This window comes from Brassica napus, chromosome C9 (assembly GCF_020379485.1).
Source record: "Brassica napus cultivar Da-Ae chromosome C9, Da-Ae, whole genome shotgun sequence".
NCBI classification, from domain to species: domain Eukaryota; kingdom Viridiplantae; phylum Streptophyta; class Magnoliopsida; order Brassicales; family Brassicaceae; genus Brassica; species Brassica napus.
This window is the reverse complement of record NC_063452.1, coordinates 63,041,501-63,062,012: the sequence shown is the minus strand read 5'-3', so window position 1 is coordinate 63,062,012 and position 20,512 is coordinate 63,041,501. Positions and strand designations below refer to the sequence as shown.

The following is a 20,512-nucleotide window of genomic DNA, read 5'->3' as shown; positions in this document are numbered from 1 at the left end:
ATGGATCTGAATCATCCGATAGATGTCGATATGTTGTCCTCAGAATCAAGTTACGCTAGTGATGTTAGCGAGAATGACTCTGAGTTGATAGAGAAACTGAAGTACAAATGCAAGTATTGTCACAAGACGTTCTCTAAAAGACAAGCATTGGGTGGTCACCAAAATGCTCACAAGATGGAGAGAACGATCACAGAAAGACAAAACCATGCCATGTTGACGAGTATGAACCAGCCGTATCCAAATATGTACCCTTACACCATTGATGGACCGACTAACTTAACCATGGTCAACAGTCAAAGTCAAGGAACAGACCAAAGTTTGCCCATTAGAGGAAATCCATACCAATCCGTCATGGCTCCACCTCAACTATATTTGTCCCCAACGTCGCCACCACCACCACCTTTGTGTTTAAACCTTCGTCTTGCTGCTGGAAATAGCTTACAAGCTCAAGCTCAACCTAAAGAACCGAGTGAAGATGACCTTTCACTTTCTCTCTCGCTCAAACTTTGAATTTGTAATGTTGTGCTTTAAATAATTTCTAAAACCTATATATGGGTTATTGCTAATTTGTTTTCAATTCCGTTTTGATTTTATTAAATGACCACCTTTGTTTTTCAGCACCATCCATATATTATATCAAATCCAAAAATGTCGACTTGTAAAAGTGTATCAAGGTTGGTCACTGGCTGCATTACATGTGTTGTGTATGAATCAAAGTACCTGTAAAAAAAACTAAGGGTGGGCAAAAAAACGAACCGAACCAACCGAATCGAAACCGATCCAAACCGAAACAAAGTCTATTATTAAATAGTTCGGTTTAAGATTTTCCCAATCCGAACCAATCGAAACCGATCCAAACCAAACCGAGAAACCAATGTATTTTTGTTATTATTGAATTAAACATACTAGCAATATACAATATACTAAAATCCTAAGACTAAAGTTACTAAACTTTATTAACGATGTTGGACTTTTTTAATTTTCTATTTATTATAGTTAATTTTAGTTTGATTCTGTTCTTATAAACTTTTGTGATTTTTATTTCAGTTTTAGATTGAATTTAATTTACATAGTTTATTTTTTAAGAAGCATTATTAACAAGTTTTTTTTATTTCTATTAATTGTAGTTGACTTCGATTTGATTGTGTTTTTATAAACCTTTAAGGTTTTTATTTCAATTTTATATTTGATTTAGTTTACAAAATTTATGATTTCATAGTCACCTACATGATGATTTCAGGACCATGTGTTTATGTTTTAAAACATGATTTCTCTTAAAGGAACCAAATTAAGGAAACTCGATTAAACATAACTGAAATACAAACCAAACCGAAATCAATCTGAACCTAACTACGTATAGTTTACTCCGGTTAGAAAAATTCTAGATCCGAATTAACCAACCCGAACCGATAAAATATCCGAAATGCACACCCCCAAAAGAACAACAACTCACACTTACGTTATCCTGTCATCGTTTGCCCTTAAACGCTGGATTGGGGTGTATAATGTATTTCTAAGACTTTTGAGGTACAATCTGAAATATAAAAACTTTGAATTACAACGCCGGCCTGGGGGTGTATCAATCTATTTACAAAAGACTTTTAAGGTACAATCCGAAATATATAAACTTTGCAGGGGTTAAAAGGTCAAAACCCCAATTTTCGAAAAAGAGGCGGTTTTTGAACTTTCGAGTATCCTCTCTCCGTTTACAGTCGCAATTCACAATGTCTAGGTTACTTCTACACTTCTCTTCCTCTCCCATGGCGAACGAAGACGACTCCCCCTCCTCCGCGCAGCAATCTCAGGACGAAATCTCAGAGCGATACATGGTGGGATTCATCATCGCGAACATCGTAGGCCTAAAGTACTACTCGGGGCGAATCAACGGCCGAGAGTTAGTCGGCCTCGTCCGAGAGCCTTCGAACCTCTACGACGAGAACGCAATCAGGGTCCTCAACACGCGATCCCTCCAAGTGGGCCACATCGAGCGCGCCGTCGCCGCCGTCCTCTCGCCTCTGATCGACTCCGGGAAGATCCTCGTCGAAGGCATCGTGCCCAACACTCGCTCCACAGCCAATAGGTTCAAGATCCCCTGCCAAGTTCACGTCTTTGCGAAGCTGGAGGAGACGGCGGATGTTAAATCGGCGATTTCGCGAGCTGGGTTGGTGTTGATTTCGGATTCGGACACTTCCTTTGGGTTGTCTGAGGCTGTGGTGGTTAAGGAGCGGATGGGTGGTGGTGGGGAGAAGAAGAGTGTGGATAAGATTTTTAAGCTTGTTGATGAGAATGTGAAGCAAAAGGAGAAGATGGTTGAGGTTGAGGCGCCTAGGGAGGTGATAAAGTCTGATCTTTTCGCTCATCAGAAGGAAGGTTTGGGTTGGTTGTTGCACAGGGAGAAGGATGGTGAGCTGCCTCCGTTTTGGGAAGAGAAAGATGGAGACTTTGTTAACGTTTTGACGAATTACCGTACTGATAAAAGGCCTGAGGCTTTGCGTGGAGGTGTGTTTGCTGATGATATGGGGTTGGGGAAGACTCTTACTTTACTTTCGTTGATAGCTTTCGATAGATACGGTGATGCATCCACCAGTACAGAGGAGACTTTTGATGTTGGAGAAAAGAAGGGTAGAAAGAGAGGGAGAGGGAAGAGCAGTGAGAGTGTAGCAGCTCGGAAGAAGGTTGTGTCTCAGAAGACGACGTTGATTGTTTGTCCGCCTTCTGTGTTCTCAGCGTGGGTTACTCAGCTGGAAGAGCACACTGTACCGGGGAGCTTGAAGGTGTATATGTACCATGGCGGCGAGAGGACAGACGATGTTAATGAGCTTATGAAGTATGATATAGTGCTGACTACTTACAGCACTTTGGCGGTTGAGGAAGCCTGGGAAGATTCTCCTGTCAAGAAGATGGAATGGCTGAGAATAGTTTTGGATGAGGCGCACACCATTAAGAACGCAAATGCTCAGCAGAGCAAGGCAGTTTGTAATCTGAAGGCTTCTAGGAGATGGGCTGTCACAGGAACTCCTATTCAGAATGGCTCGTTTGATTTGTACTCTCTGATGGCGTTTCTCAGGTTTGAGCCGTTTTCGATAAAGAGTTATTGGCAGAGCTTGATTCAACGCCCGCTTGGTCAAGGGAATAAGAATGGGCTCTCACGTTTACAGGTAAATCAATTATTCACATTTTATGTCTGCTCTATGTTTCATTGTATGGTGGAAGTTATTTATTATAAGTTTTCAGGTCTTGATGGCGACAATCTCGTTGAGGAGAACAAAGGAAAAGAGTTCGATTGGTTTGCCACCTAAGACTGTTGGGACTTGTTATGTTGACCTTTCTCCGGAAGAACGTCAGTTATATGATCACATGGAAGGAGAAGCCAAAGGTGTTGTGCAGAATCTCATAAACAGTGGAAGCTTGATGAGAAACTACTCAACGGTTTTGAGTATAATCTTACGGCTTAGACAGCTTTGTGACGATATTTCTCTTTGCCCTCCGGAGTTAAGATCTTTGACCGCTTTAACATCTATAGAAGGTAAAAAAAAAAACAGTTGCATGTTGTTATTGCTTGTGGCTGCAAAGGTTAAAACTTTTTTGTGTGTGTTGTGAAACAGATGTGACTGATAGGCCAGAGCTGCTGCAAAAGCTGGTTGCTATATTGCAAGACGGCGAAGATTTTGACTGTCCCATTTGCATTTCTCCACCGAGAGACATCATCATCACTCGATGTGCTCATATCTTTTGCAGGTCCTGCATTCTCCAAACCCTTCAAAGAACTAAACCTTCTTGCCCTCTTTGCCGTGGCTCTCTAACCCAATCAGATCTCTTCAATGCTCCTCCTCCTCCTGAAGCTCCAGATAACGACGGAGGAGAGACCAAACCTTCAACCAAATCCTCAAAGGTCACGGCTCTACTATCACTTCTCATGGCGTCAAGACAAGAGAACCCCAACACGAAGTCTGTTGTGTTCTCTCAGTTCAGGAAGATGCTGCTTCTACTAGAAACCCCGCTGAAAGCCGCGGGTTTCACCGTCTTACGCTTGGATGGGACGATGACTGTGAAGAAACGGACTCAAGTCATTTCAGACTTTGGTAAACCGGAGTTAACCGGACCTGTGGTGTTGCTTGCGAGCCTCAAGGCCTCTGGTGCTGGGATAAACCTAACTGCAGCTTCGAGAGTTTACCTGTTCGAGCCGTGGTGGAACCCGGCAGTTGAAGAACAGGCCATGGACAGGATTCATAGGATTGGGCAGAAACAGGAGGTTAAAATGATTAGGATGATTGCGAGGAACAGTATCGAAGAGAGGGTCCTTGAGCTTCAGCAGAAGAAGAAGAATCTTGCTAATGAAGCTTTTAAAAGAAGGCGTCGGAAGGAACAAAGAGAGGTTAACGTTGAAGACGTGATCGCTCTCGTGTCACTCTGAACTCTTAAAATAATGCCTTAGTTTTTTTACCGTTTCACCTAGAGTTTTACTTTTACCGTTTCTTTTCATATTCTCTCTTAAGATATATTAGCCGCAGGATATGGCTAACGGATGTTTCAGTCTCAGTTAGTTTAATTAAGTCGCTTGTACATAACGTTTAATGGCCTAATCTTTGTACTGCTCCTGCCTCTGGGGATTGCAAAAGACGACTAATCCAACCGCTAGCAATATTACTATTGTTATTTGCCGCCATGCACAAGTGAGCATAGTAGCACTAGTTGTATGAATGTGTGATTAAAATGGTTTTTGTAAACATATCTAATTCTCGTTTATCTACTATACCAACCTAAGTAATGTTTCAGATCAAAAACATAATCATCAAATGCAATGTTTCACCCAAAACATTTAATGATATATAACCATTTTTCTCAAAATAAAAAAACATTTTATGATATAAGTAAACATGGTTAGCAGTAGATATTACATTTTTCACGTTTGGTTCAGTTCTGTCCAATTTGTTTCAGTTCAATTTTGTTTGCTTATTATGCCTTATAATGTGATGATTGACTTTCTTGCTTAAGCGTAATAACTTGAGTTTGTTGCTGTCATAGTATTGTTTGTATAACTAGTTAAAATTTAGGTGGGCGTTAGATACCTTATTATGAGGAGTATTCTCTCTTCACCTAACATGTTTTACTTGACGTCAACACACTTCTCGTTTTCAATCTTGAAAAAGTCAACACACCGTTTATAAAAAAGGACCTTTAATCTTTAGCAGATATCAAACGGCGTCAAATACGAAGGGGGCATTTCGCATTTACTCTATTTTCATGTTGTAAAAGTCACGAAAAACTAATAGTCAACTATACAAACATTAAAAATTAATCATACCACCTCTCGGTTGGTGTTGTTATCGACCGGTTATAGTTTAGAGTGGTAAGAGACACTAGCATCATAAACTAAACGAACAAAAATTTCTACTCACTTAACTTTAATATAATCATTTTTAAAAAAGTTTTCTCTCTGGCGCAAGTTGAAAAAGATGGCATAAAACTAATAACTTTAAATGTTTAATACCAATTTGTATATTACTATTACTATATGCTGTGTCGCAAATAGCTTGTCAATATGCATAAAGCATGGGAGCTAGCGTTGCTGATGCACACGAGCTGCTTTGAGCTAACAAACGAATGAATGCAAGCACACACGTAGAAATGGTTGTCTTTAATACTATTTGAGACATTATTAGTACTACTATCCACATTTTGATGTTTGGTGAATTAATATACACATTATTGTAGTAGTGGTAGTGCGCTAGCCGTAACGATAAAATATGATACATTTAACCTCAGTTCGAACAGCATAAAATATGATACATTTCACCTCAGTTTTGCGCTAGCCGTAACGATAACAATAAAGTGCATGATACAAGTATACTGGTTAAATGATTTGATAATGGTATATATTATTTCGCACTGTATAAAGTTACTACATGAAATATAATCATATTGATTGCATTTTATTAGTTTGGAAATGACTAATGACACCGTTCGTGGTAGATGAATTATCATTATCGTGTATCTCTCCTCAACCACACAAAACACGCACCAATTACAGTGGGGTCCGCCGAAATCCCGTAAAGCAGCCACTATATCTGCTGACGTGTTGGCTAATCAACGTCTGTCGTACTAAGGTGACCGTGACAGGCCAGTGAGGTTAGCAATCAGATCAAACAAGTCGGAGGTTTTTCACGCGTCCGAAGGTGAATGAAGGACGCGACTCTATCTACCTCTTGAATTCTGTAATTGGCTGTGATATCACCGCCCCAAATCCGTGCAACTCCGTTTTGTCACGTACAGCATAAAATCGAATAATTATAATTTATTATTTAGTTGATTTTGTTGACCAACATAAATAAATGCTCTTTATTGATTTGGTTATATGATTGATTGATTATCAGTGATCACATACTCTTACCTAAATACTAGTCCAAATATCTTCCATAAAAGACAACTTGCATATAGAGAAAGTAGAAACGAAGATTTTTAAAATTGACAATATTTTCCGCATCTCCGACCCATAACATTATTTTAATGTCAAAACTACACTATTTTAGTATAGTTTCAACACTAAAAAAATGTTCTTCTCCAACCACAATACTAAACTTCACACTAAAAGTTATTTTATAATATTATTTGTATTTAATTTTTTATTTGTCATTTATTTAATTGTACAATTTATTAATAAAATAAGTAAATAGTATTTTAGTGGAGTGAATAGTGTTATAGTGTAGTGAATAGTGCTACACCAAATATGGTGTAAAATTATAGTGTGACACTAAAATGGTGTGATTTTTACAGTTGGATTGGAAAAAGTTTTAGTGTCAAAATTACATTAAAATAGTGTTTTGGAGTTGTGTTGAAGATGGTCTAACCGTAAACAAACGATGTGACAGTATTTAGTAGAGGTAATTTAAGTAATTTTGTCGGTAAACTCTCTAAAATTAAGTTTCTGTTATAAACAAACGTTACACAACCTTATGGCCTTATGGTTTAGGAAAAGTCGACGAGCTGATAAAAACATAACCTTCATCATCTTCTCCTTTTTTTCTAGCTTTTCCAACAAGGAAAAGAGAATGAGCTTTAGTGGGAATCATTCACATTCCAAAATGACTTTTTAAAAATATTGAAAATGTAAGAAATTTCTTACAAACCCAAACAAAGGTTGTTAGTGGATTAGGTATATCAATTTGAATTTATCATATAGACTAATCATTTAATAACATGATAATCTGATCTTGAATTATTTATTCAACTTATTAGATCTATATAACGTTTTTAGATATCAAAAATATACTATATATTTTTAAAGTATAACAATGAAATCATTTGTTCTGAATTAGATTTACTGACTAAACTGACATTATATTCACGTATTTTTACTGACTAATGAATTTGTGTCAGCAGCTTTGGTGTAAAATCCTCTAAAAGTCGGTATATACATAAAAGAATGTTGGTAAAAGTTTTACCTTTTGACATATTCCAACGTAACACCAATAAATGTTACGTGGAAAAATGTAGAATAGTTTGACCTTGTCGACACTAACTCGTGTCATCGTCCTTCATACAACGCATGTGCAAGAGAACAGATGGAATTGATATTTTATTTAATTCTTTTCAAAAAAATGAAAAGCCAAATGAGACCGATCAAAAGGGGGGTCAAAAGAGAAAGCCGTAAAGTAAAATAAAAATCCAACTTATTACCAAACAGATACAAAGACACTTCCGGGAAGAAGAGTAGTAGTAGAATAACAGAATTAAAAAAAAAAATCTCTAAATTAAAAAAAAAAGCTTTCTCGTAGAATAGAATTGTACATCTGGTTTTTTTACGTAGTAGCACTTTGTTTTTAAGACAAAACGTAACCAAAACTGTTTCGTCTCTGTCTGTTTTTGTGACTTGTCTTGGTTTCTGGTTTTCCCCTCATCTCTCTCTCTCTCTCTCTCTCTCTCTCTCTCTCTCTCTCTGTTTCTCGGTGCATTTTCTATTTTCCCCTTTCCGGGAAAGTTTTGTCAGATTCGGCAAAAAAATAAAAATTTCGAAACTTTCGTTTGATCTTCATCAAAGTCTCAACCTTTCGATTCTCTATTTGCTTCCGAATTTAAAAAAAAATCCGAACTTTGAGATCGGATCTTCTTCTCCATCTCAATTACCTGAGAAAGTTCTTAACTTTACATTGAGATTCGCCTGAGAAAAACAGAATCCAATTCCTCTGGATCGACGAAGATCGAGAACGATGAAGCCATCATCAGCTTCGTTAGACAGCTGGAGGGAGTACTTCCGGCGAGGAGACTCCGACATCTTCGGGATCATCGATCACGCCATCATGGTGGCCGCCGCCGATTGCCCCAACAGATTCAAATCGAGGAGAGACAAAATCGCCGAGCTTCTCTTCTCCTGCAGAGTCAATCGCTGCACCGGTTGCGACCACCTCGAGCTATCTGTCCCCGGAGGAGACGGCGAGGAGGAGGCTAATATTGATGATGCGGCGGTTGATGGTGGCGAAGAGGCTGGTGGGAGTAAAGAGAGCAAAGCTAATAGTAGCAGAGGAGACAACGGCAATCACATCAATCAGGTTGTTGGTAATTATAGTTACGATGATGAAGCTGAGGCCTTGAGCGATGCGATTGAGGAGTTTTCTATGGTGTCTAAGGAAGTTTGTCGGATTAAAGAGATCTTGCTCAACAAAGACCACGAGGTTTTGTTTTTTGTTTTTGTTTTTTTTTTAATCTAAATTTGCTGTCTTAATGGAAGCTTGAATGTTTGTTCTTTTGTGTTTGTGTGCTGCAGTCACACTCGGTGATACTTGAATCTTTGAGGAAGCTGAAGCTGATGTCTTTGAATGTGGATATCCTCAAGGTTGGTTTCTGGTTTGCTCTTGAGGTTTGTATGGAGTTGAGTGATTGATTATGAGATTATTCTCTCGCAGAGTACTGTGATCGGGAAGGCTGTTAATGGGCTGAGGAAACATGGTTCTGATAAGATTCGCCAGCTTGCAAAGACTCTCATCGCGTATGAAGTTTTGATTCTTTCATAAAGATTGACACTTTGTTATTATGAATATATGGCATTGAGTTTTCTATGATGGGGTTTATGTAGAGAGTGGAAGGAGATTGTTGATCAATGGGTGGGCACTACAAAAGAAATTGCTGGTAATTTAACTCTGTCGTTTTCGATCTTTTTACTGTCTTATGAGGATTCGCGTCTTACAGTTTGTTGTTGGTTTCTTGAAATAGATCCATAAGTATTTGGTTCTAATTTCTTGTTTAAAAAAAAAAAAACAGGTGCTGAAGGTACACCAGAGTCTGCAAATCCATCTGTAGTTGATGAAGAAGATGAAGAAGAAGAAGAAGCGTTTCCATCTCTTCCTTATGATGTTGATATCTTTACACCCGAAGCTAACGGATTCGAAATGCTAAATGGAGACTTCTTTGATTCCTTGGACTTTGATGGAAGTGAGTTAAAAAGAAAAAAACTATTCTCTTGATTGTTTTAGTTTGGTTTGATTAATTTTTTCTTTGGGGGATGTTTGTTTTCAGATCTTTGTGACTCTGGGGACTACAACAAGAGCCGAGAACAAGAAAGAAGGCCACAGAATGTCGCCAAGAGAAGACCTGAGGGAACACAACAAACGAGGATACAAGACGCTCCTTTTAGATCTATCAAGCCATCATCACATGCTGATGGGACTAGGAGACCTCTTAAGCAAAATACAGAACAAAGGATGAAGAACGAAATGGTATCTGGTCACAAGTCCGAGAAGCCTATGATCCCAAGGAGGAAACCACTTGCAAGACCTCCACAAGAAGTGAGTGTTGGCAACAAACCTTATTTGTGTTTTTTTTTTTTTTTTATAATTGACATTTTTTTTTCTGATCTTGTCCCAAGCAGAAACTTAAAGGTCTGGATGCAGACGCAAAGTTTGAGTTTGCAAAGAGGAAACTTCAAGAGAGCTACCAACATCATGAGAACGGTTTGTTTCTTTTCCTTTTGTTTTGTTTTGTTTGGAGTTTGAAATAAAAATGTTTGTGATGTTGCCAACAGCCAAGAAGCAGAGAACAATACAAGTACTTGAGACGATCCCAAAGCAAGGTAACGCTCAGAAACCGCAACTCAAGAGACCTGGAATGAACAACAGGAACTGGGCAAACGGTCGTAAATAGAGAGACATTATTATTACATGCAACATTACCTACCACAAATATCATCTCTGGTGAAATAAACAAGCAGAGGAGAAACGAGCAGATTCCACACAACTCAACTTTTCTTTCAAACAGACTTAAGACTGTTTCTCTGTTTTGTTACTTTCTGTGTTCTTCTACTACTACTAGTACTACTACATTCTTGAGACTTACGGTACAGCTCCGGTTTAGTTTATTCCGGTTGGTTCTAGTCATGTTCGGTTTAGGGACGCGAGAAAATCTCGCATTGACAAGAGAGTGAAAGAGAGGTCCCCTTTACATTATTATCATATAAAAATTTGTAAAAGAGAGAGGGTAGAAAAGCATTTTTTCGAATTGACCGGCTCTTCACCTAACTTTGTATAGTGAAACGTGAAACGGTTTGGGACACGATACAGATGACTACATTTTTTTTTCCCTCGAATAATAAAATAAAATAAAATCTAGTTCATGAATGTGACCAAATGTTTTGTTTATCATTTATTTTATTTTAGTTTTTTTGACGTGTTGCTATCTATCATTGTATTTATATAAATTTTATCGGATGCCTTTTTTTGTGTTTTTTTTTTGGTCGAAATCGGATGCCTTTTATAAATGCATTGAAAGGCTAGATCGGCCTAAGTTATTGTCCTTTTGATATGAGAAGTGGGCTCTCTCTCCTCTCTTTTAGAGAGAGGATTTTCTCATTACTTTCCTTGTTCCCAAATTTAATCTTTCACAAGGAGTAGAGATAAGAGAGTTTCCAGATCGGTTTTTGTTTCCGGCGACGCACCTTTTCTTCGGTGGTCGGCCGGTTCTGTCTCCGGCGTCGCGTCGTTACTCTCGATGGTCGTCCGGCTTTTGTCTCCAGCGTCTTTGCCTTCTTCTCCGGCGATGGCGGCTGGCTTTCTCTGGTACACGGTGGTCTTCTCGACGGCGTGTAGCCGGCCTTGTCTGGGTTCCGTTTGTTCTCCTCGAGTGTGATCGAGGTGAGTGACGAGTTTGTAGTGTGCGTGGGCCTTACCTTGGATGAGATCTCGATCTCGATTTCGTTTTCGATTTCGATTGAACTCTCCAAAACGTTCGCTTGAAGAAACTGATTCCGGCAATCTTCCAATACTGTCGTTGGAGATAGATTCGGTGCCTCTGGTTAAGGTCCTGGTTGAATTCCGAGTGGTGGCTCTGATTCCGGCGTGGTCCGGCGTGGTTGCGAGACGCGTGTCTTCTCTAGTTGTTAGAGGTTGACACGTGTCTCTTTCTTTCGCTAACTTCAACACGTGTTTGCGCGTGTTTTCGTCGGTTTGTACGAATCGGTGATGTGGGTCAATGTTTTTAGTTGTTGGGTTTTGGTTAGTCCATTGCTTTGGGCTTTTAGAAGTTGGGTTTTTGCCCTTTAATAAAATTTCAGATGGAAAAAAAAAAAAAAAATGCATTGAAAGGCTTAAAAGAAGGTGGGTGGATAAGAAACGAAAGAGGAGGTGGAGGTACTAGTGGTGGTGTGAGTTGACGTGGATGGATAGGAATGTTAACCATCGAAAGCCTTTGTGCGTGTTTGTAATATATTATTATTGGTGGGATTTGTATAAATAACGTTACGCGTTCACACAATCCACCACATGTACCACGTGGCCTTCCATAACTTCTACTCTTTCTATCCTATATTAAAAGGGTTAGATAGAGACTGATTCAGACACTACTAGTTTGGGTAATAAGTAAACGGCATTGCACTGATTTCACATGATGGTAAATCGTATAGACGTGTTGGTTGTTTTAGCATGTGAATAAGAGTGGTCCGACACATATTAACAACAAACAAAATGAAAAGTGACCAACAAGCATTTAACAACAAACAAAATGAAAAGTCAACAACCACAATTATGTAATGAGTGAGTTAAGTACGTAACACGAAACCGTGTGTTATAAAATACTAGTAAAATAGCATGTTAGAGAGAAAAACACATTTCGTAAAGAAGAAGGCGTTTCTTTCGTGTAGAAGTCAAACCATATTTAACAAGAATATCAGCATCATTTCTGTGGAGAAGATGCGATCTGCGTGTACACAGAGTTTTTTATTCCCTTACAGCTCAGCTTGGTTCCGGTCCGCTAAGACTGCGATTTTTAAACCCGCTCATGATGGGCCTTGTTGGGCTTGGTTTACGGACTTCCATTCCATTTAACATCTTTCTTCCTTGTTTGGCTGTACATAATTCCATCTCTCTTGTTTGTGATTGATTCACTTGCTCATAAAGCATCTTCAATTAATCGAATGCAACATGTCAAGGAGCAGGAGAAATTGGAGCAAATGTTTTGAAACATGATAATATCTGTATGTTCTCAACTATGTATATGATTTAATAGTCTTCCCACGGTGAAATCATTGAGGTGGATTCTTTGCTTCTGGCTTTTCTTTTTCTTGTTTGTTTGTAAAATGTCACTTAATGGTCTATGCTAGTCCTCAAGTTTAGGAACAGATCATGTGTGTTTTGTCTTTCCAGAGATCTGAGCGAGACAGGTCTGGCATTGATGATGTTTGATGCAAAATCATTGAGTGTTAACCGTAACAAAAAAAAAAACACAATCATAGCACAGGTGAATAATCATCAAAAGCCATAGTACTTATGTGAATGTCACTTCATAATCAATCTTCATGGAGTTATTACAGTCCATCACTCACTCATTATTCAATTTTAGTTAGACCAAACCAATCTATGAATGGGAGGAACTTAAAAAAGCAACACTCTAGGCACACTCACACAGTGCGATATTACCTTTGATTCACTCTTGTGTACCTAATTCTGTTAAATGCAATTTTTAAGATTAATTTAAAATAGAGAGACCCCACTGCAGTGGTTGGTTTGGTAATTATCTCTCCATACAAAACTCACACTTTACTCTTTTAATCGTTAAAAGTCTTGTAGATGGGTAATCTTCTTTAACTCTAACACAATTAACCTAATCTTTTGGTTAATGCTTTTGGATAACTTTTATATTAATTTTGATTTAGCCAAATATAAGCATCAAAGCCTAAATTTGGTTATATTTTCGCTTTAAAATTTTAATAACATTCATTGAAATATTCGTTGAGATCGATCACAAACCCTTTTCTTGTTTTGCATGGTGCATGATGCAAAGAAAAGTAAAAGCAATATATTCTTTAATTTGTATTGTCTTTTGTCTCTTAAAGAACAAATGATAGAAGCAAAAAATGAGATGCTTTTGCTTTTCCCCCTCCTTTGTTTGCGGTGTCTTTGCTTTTTATCTTTCTTTTTTACATGTTAAATTTGAATTTAAATCTGCTTTTCTTTATATAAATAAAAAGAATAAAAACCATTATGTTTACTTAACAATGGATTCAAACCAACTAATCATTGATTCCTTTAGCTTATTTGAGCTCACTTTCTCTTTTAACTCTGTCTCTACCACTTGAAAACAAAACAAAACTCAACACAAGAAACCCATTACTCTCTTTCTCTGATGGAGTGAGTAAACCAAAAGAGCTTAACCATGACTTCTTCTCACACCACCCTGGCCGCCACCTTCTTCTTCCTCCTCTTCTTGGTTTTGGTTTCAGCTGATTTAGCATCAGACGAACAAGCCCTTCTCAGTTTTGCAGCATCAGTCCCACACCCACCAAAACTCAACTGGAACAAGAACCTCTCTCTCTGCTCCTCATGGATAGGCATCACATGTGAACCCTTCAACCTCACCAGCCGAGTTGTAGCTGTCCGTCTTCCAGGAGTTGGTCTCTACGGCTCAATCCCACCAGCCACATTAGGCAAACTAAACGCTCTCAAAGTCCTTAGCCTCAGATCCAACTCTCTCTTTGGATCTTTGCCTTCTGATATCCTCTCACTCCCTTCTCTTCAGTACCTTTACCTCCAACACAACAACTTCTCCGGCGAACTCACTGATTCCTTGCCGTCCACGCAGCTTCTTGTCTTGGACTTGTCTTACAACTCTTTCTCCGGTAACATTCCTTCCACTCTCCGGAACTTGTCTCAGATCACTGTTCTGTACCTTCAAAACAACTCTTTTGATGGTCATATTGATTCTCTTGATAACCCTAGTTTAAAGGTTGTAAACTTGAGCTATAATAACTTGAGTGGACACATCCCTGAGAGTCTTAAGAACTCTCCGGAAGATTCTTTCGTCGGAAACTCATTACTATGTGGTCCACCTCTCTCTCCATGTTCCTCTACTTCAATATTGCCAAGACCTTTGACAGAGAATCTCCATCCTATTCAGAAGAGACAACAGAGTAAAGCTTACATAATCGCCATCGTAGTTGGATGCTCTGTGGCCGTTCTTCTCCTCGGAGTCCTGTTCTTAGTTTGCCTGATGAAGAGGACGAAGAGAGAGAAGAAAGGCGGTGAACGAGGGAGAACGCAGATAGGTGGAGTGAACAGCAAGAAACCAGAGTTGGCTTTTGGGAGCGGAGTTCAAGATCCGGAGAAGAACAAACTCTTCTTCTTCGAGAGATGCAATCACAACTTCGACTTAGAGGATCTCTTGAAAGCTTCTGCTGAAGTTCTCGGTAAAGGGAGTTTCGGTACAGCTTACAAGGCCGTGCTCGAGGACACGACTGCTGTTGTTGTGAAACGTTTGAGAGAAGTCGTGGCGAGCAAGAAAGAGTTCGAACAGCAACTAGAAGTAGTTGGTAAGATCAACCAGCATCAGAACTTTGTGCCTCTCCTCGCTTATTACTACTCGAAAGACGAGAAGCTGTTGGTTTACAAGTACATGACGAGAGGAAGCTTGTTTGGTATCTTACATGGTGAGTCGTAAAACCCTAATTTTCTTTTTTTGTAATCTGAAGCTTGTAGGTCACGTAAAGTTTTTTTTTTTTTTTTCAGGAAACAGAGGAGGAGACAGAGGAGTGGACTGGGAAACGAGGATGAAGATCGCGAGAGGGACTTCAAAAGCAATCTCTTACCTACACTCGTTAAAGTTCGTTCACGGAGACATCAAATCCTCAAACATACTTCTCACAGACGACCTTGAGCCGTGTCTCTCCGACACGTGTCTAGTCACGCTCTTCAACCTCCCGACTTACACGCCGCGGACCATCGGTTACAACGCTCCAGAGGTGATCGAGACGAAGAGAGTCAGCCAGAGATCAGACGTTTACAGCTTCGGCGTGGTGATTCTCGAAATGCTGACGGGGAAGACGCCTTTGACTCAGCCTGGTCTCGAGGACGAGCGCGTAGTCATCGACCTTCCGAGATGGGTTCGGTCTGTTGTGAGAGAGGAGTGGACTGCTGAGGTTTTCGATGTGGAGCTGTTGAAGTATCAGAACATTGAAGAAGAAATGGTTCAGATGCTTCAGCTTGCGTTGGCTTGTGTGGCAAGGAATCCGGAGTCGAGGCCGAAGATGGATGAGGTTGCGAGAATGATTGAAGATGTGAGGAGAAGTGATCAGTCTCAGCAGAACAGAACATCATCAGAGGCTACTTCTAATGTCTCTGAATGATTCAGAAACAAAAAGACTCTGTTTCTAGAACTATGTCTCTTTGATCAATTGCACTTTTGCGTCTTATTGAATGGTGTTGCTATGAATCTGTTTCTCTTTCATTTGAAATAATGTCACTTTGTAACGTCGTTTCATTAAACTTGAAGTAACTAGAGTGAAATATTCTACACATATAAGTATGTCACCACTACACAAGAACAGACCATACACACAACAAGATTAAAATATTGGGTCCGACAACATTAATACTATCGTCGCAAAGATTTTACTCTAGAATAGAATTTGGAATAAACAATGGAGTAGGATTGGAGATACCTTAGGTGTTATTTGGTTTTGTAAGGTAAAATTATCTCATAATTACTATTTATATTTTTTTGGAGTTCCACCTTAGATATTTTAGAGCAGCTTTAACAGGGGATTTATAGCAGTTTTAACAGGGGATTTACAAGATATCTTAGGACAACTTTAACAGAGGGTTAAATCAAAATTATATTAATAAAAAAAGGAAAAGTAAGTGAAAGAAGAAGTCAAAATATGTTAAAACACAATTTCTTGGAACCGATTTTAAACCTTAATTGCATACATGTCAATTTTTTGTTGGCTTTATTTTTTGGTTTTGATTAAGTATTGATTATCTAATAAATTTGTAATAGAATATTAGTTAGTAGCTCAGATATCTAACTGATGGCCATGCTTTTATCATATCTTATAATCGATAACATAGGCGGTTGATAAAGTGACGGAAGGATTTGTTACACTAATCCCCTATATATTAATTGAGGAACATTTGAAAAGATGTAACCTCAATTTTGTATTAATTAAAATAGGCTCCAATGCATAGGTGGCACTCAATTAGGTAGTCAATTACATTCAATTGAAAAATAAGTAGGTCCACATTCGATTTTTATATGTTGTTAGATACATAAGTTGGTCAAACTATATGATATAATGATATGATATGTTATTTTCTTTCCTTAAATCAAACCTACGGAATTACCATAAATGACTAATATATATATGACAATTAATTATTTTAATAATAAAGATTTGATAACAATTTATATCTCCTCCATCATTTTTTGTTTAATTTTATATTATTAAAATAAATTAAACAATCAAATTAGCTATAAAAGTAAAATTTAGATTTTTTCGTATATGTTATATTTTGAATTTTTAAAAACGACAATAAATGACTAAAACTATTAAAATTATTATGTTAAAAATTAATGATCAATGGTTTAACATTTTTATTATAAGAAGATACACATGATTTTAAAACCATATGAGTAAAAAATATCATTTAATAATATATATATATATATATATATATATATATATATTAAACACTATATACCATAGGATTACATAAATATTTTAATATTAAAAGTTTCAATGAATTTTCAAGAACATTTATAAATTATAAACTTATTAAAGATTTCAGATTGAAAATTTTGTTATCGATGATTTAAATATTTTGTTATAAAATGATATGAATGATCATAGAACCGTATGATTATAAATTCTTATTTAATAAATAACTATATAAAATATACTATTCTTAGAAAAATAGGTTGGTCCATCTTAACTTATATTACACTTTTTATTAAACTAACTATCGAATTGATAAATAACGTACCAAAAAATGTTTTGCACTTTCCTTAAATAAAAGCTACGAAATTACCTAATATGATTAACATATATGTGAAAATTAATTATTATGAATAATAAATATTTGATAACAATTTTTGTATCTTAGTTCTTTTTAAAAATTTTATATTATTAAAAGATATTAAAAATCACATTAAATATATAATAAAAAACATTTATATTTTTTTATATGTTATATTTTGAATTTTTCAAAACGTCTATAAATTATTAGAAATTTGAAGATCACCACTCTTAAAATTTTGTGATCAATAGATTATTTTTTTTGTCATAATAAGTTACAAATGATCATAAAATTGTATTAATATGAACTTTTATTTAATATTATAAGAAGATACACATGATTTTAAAACCATATGAGTAAAAAATATCATTTAATAATAAAACATATATATATATATAGATTAAACTATATACCATAAGATTACATAAATATTTTAATATTAAAACTTTCAATGAATTTTCAAAAACATTTATAAATTATAAACTTATTAAATATTTCACATTGAAAATTTTGTTATCGATGATTTAAATATTCAGTTATAAAACGATATGAATGATCATAGAAGTGTATGATTATAAATTCTCATTTAATAAATGACTATATAAAATATACTATTCTTAAAAAAATAGGTTGGTCCATCTTAACTTACATTATATTTTTTATTAAACTAACTATCGAATATTCGAATTGATAAATAATCTACCAAATATTGTTTTTGCACTTTCCTTAATTAGAAGCTACGAAATTACCTAATATGATTAACGTATATATGAAAATTAATTATTATGAATAATAAATATTTGATAACAATTTTGGTATCTTAGTTCTTTTTTTAATTTTATATTATTAAAAGATATTAAAAAAATCACATTAAATATATAATAAAAACATTTATATTTTTTCTTATGTGTTATATTTTGAATTTTTCAAAACGTCTATATATTATTAGAAATTTGAAGATTCTCACTCTGAAAATTTTGTGATCAATAGATTATTTTTTTGTTATAATAAGTTACAAATGATCATAAAATATAACGCATATGAATTTTTATTTAATAAATATTCAAACTAAATAATATATATATATTTATATATATATATATATATATATATACTAATGATTTAAAGCAACAAGATTGGCTGATCAATTTAGTTGTCCAGTTGAAATCTTTCAAAAGTATGTGAAAGACTAAAGTCAAAGTAAATATGGATTTAGAATAGTAGTTATATTTTACTAACCAAAATACCGAAAAAACCGAACCGAATCGAAACCAACCCGATATCTGGATTGAACACCCCTAATCCAAATGAAGCCAAACTATTGTTTCATTCTCCAAAATATAATAAAAATAATAACTTAATTCCGCGCAAGGCGCGGGTCTTATCCTAGTATGTTATTAAACGACAAACTAACGAAATCTCGATGAAGATAATAGAGAGAAGTGAGATATTTCTATGCTATTTTGAAGATTTTTTTTTTGGATGCAAGTTTCTTCTTTATGTTTCTTTTTTCAATTTACATAAAAACAGAAAAATAATTTAAAAAAAAATAAAAAAGTAAAATTTATCAAAATAATTTAAACTTACAAAAGTAAAAAATAATATAAGTTAAATTAATGAGTTTTCCTTAATCAAATTTAAACTTAATGTCATTAAATAAACCTACCTATTTTAATGCTTGTCTTTTCCAGTTAAATTAATGAGTTTTCCTTAATCAAATTTAAACTTAATGTCATTAAATGAACCTAAAAATACATCATATTTAACGTAGCTTATTATGTACGAGTACGGCCCAATAATGAACTTGAATTTTATTTTTACGAAAACGTGAATCACTTGACTTATGTAATATTTAAAATATATTAACTACAATATAACAAATGCATATAATCTACCTATACTTTAGTTTGAAATGATCATGTTCAAGTTTTATATAGTCAACTTACATCATGCATCGATCGATGTACAATATTCAAACCACCTATAGTTTTCGTTTTCTTTATAGGATGTATCAACCAACCAATCATCCCATTGATTTTCTAAGCTTTATAAAAAAACAAATCAATAAATACAAACTCAAAATCAAATATCTTCTATTAATCAAAACATAATATCTTCAGTGTCGTATCTTTAATGTACCTATTAAATATAGAAACTGTAACAATAATTACACTAATTATAAGAATAGATTTGATTCCAACCAGTTGATCTATTACTTCGGTAATTGATTTGATTGCAGAAGAGGAAACAATAAATTTAAAATTTATAAGAATATAAAGATATAGAGATTCCAACCAATTGCATATATTTTCGTATGATTTCCGCATAATAAGCTTCAAATTGAACATTGAAAAAGATAGAGGAATTTTTTTTAATCTTTTACCGACACAAACTTAAACAAAACGAAGAGTTAAATGTAATTTTTTTTGTTACACTTCCCGGAAAAAAACGGTTACAACATGGGCTTTCATAATATGGTCTTTTAACATATTAATGTTATGGACATTTAATAATTATCTTGACGAAAAACAAAGACTATAAATAATTTATTATTAATAAAATTATGAAATTATTTACAATTTGATGACTAATTCATCACCTTTTTTTATATGTTAAATTTTTCATAGAAGTTTAAAAATCATTTTATTTTCTTTAAACATGTATAACTAATTTATAATTTTATGCCATACTAAGTCATAATATAATATTCTTCATATTTTACATTAATAACCATTGTTTTTATATATCGTCTACAATTATCTAATTACGTCTATTTGTTCAATTTTTTATATGATATCGAATATTCATCGTAAATAGATGGTTTAAGATGCGAAAAAATTATTTACTTGGTGAATATAAAATATCAAATATTACAAATAAATTATTTAGTTAAATAAATAACCAAAAACCGAAAATTCAAATCCGCGCTATTAAACGACAAACTAAAGAAATTTTGATGAAGACGATAGAGAGAGGCCAGTGGGATATTTCTATGCTATTTTGAAGATTTATTTTTTCTATATGCAAATTTCTTATTTATGTTTTTTTTAATTTACGCAAAAACAAAAAAAAAAAGAGTACAAAATATCAAAATAATTTAAACTTACAAAAGTAAAAAATAATATATAAGTTAACTTAATATATTACTTCAAGATAACACAATACACAATAAGCTCCAAAAAGAATTTCTAGTCAAATAGATTCAACTGAGCGACTTATCTAGAAAGGTGTATCTCATTTTT

At 35.2% G+C, this 20,512-nt stretch overlaps 4 protein-coding genes across 4 annotated transcripts; all 4 read left to right on the top strand.

Annotated features, from left to right (window-relative positions):
- LOC106442697 (zinc finger protein ZAT11) lies at positions 1-510 on the top strand. Its single transcript, XM_013884352.1, has one exon. The coding sequence runs from the start codon at positions 1-3 to the stop codon at positions 508-510; it is 510 nt and encodes a 169-aa protein (XP_013739806.1).
- An 804-nt stretch (positions 511-1,314) lies between these two features.
- On the top strand, positions 1,315-4,666 carry LOC106440659 (putative SWI/SNF-related matrix-associated actin-dependent regulator of chromatin subfamily A member 3-like 1). Its single transcript, XM_013882386.3, has 3 exons — positions 1,315-3,158; positions 3,235-3,526; positions 3,606-4,666. Exons 1-3 carry the CDS (start codon positions 1,725-1,727, stop codon positions 4,412-4,414), a joined length of 2,535 nt encoding a protein of 844 aa, XP_013737840.1. The 5' UTR covers positions 1,315-1,724; the 3' UTR covers positions 4,415-4,666.
- Positions 4,667-7,672: 3,006 nt separating this feature from the next.
- Positions 7,673-10,363, top strand: LOC106440660 (probable mediator of RNA polymerase II transcription subunit 26b). Its single transcript, XM_013882387.3, has 8 exons — positions 7,673-8,669; positions 8,762-8,830; positions 8,901-8,983; positions 9,071-9,123; positions 9,256-9,426; positions 9,511-9,779; positions 9,863-9,944; positions 10,016-10,363. The coding sequence occupies exons 1-8, from the start codon at positions 8,208-8,210 to the stop codon at positions 10,132-10,134; spliced, it is 1,308 nt and encodes a 435-aa protein (XP_013737841.1). The 5' UTR covers positions 7,673-8,207; the 3' UTR covers positions 10,135-10,363.
- A 3,127-nt stretch (positions 10,364-13,490) lies between these two features.
- On the top strand, positions 13,491-15,772 carry LOC106440661 (probable leucine-rich repeat receptor-like protein kinase At5g05160). The gene is made up of 2 exons (XM_013882388.3): positions 13,491-14,905; positions 14,985-15,772. The coding sequence occupies exons 1-2, from the start codon at positions 13,636-13,638 to the stop codon at positions 15,599-15,601; spliced, it is 1,887 nt and encodes a 628-aa protein (XP_013737842.1). The 5' UTR covers positions 13,491-13,635; the 3' UTR covers positions 15,602-15,772.
- Positions 15,773-20,512: the final 4,740 nt, after the last annotated feature.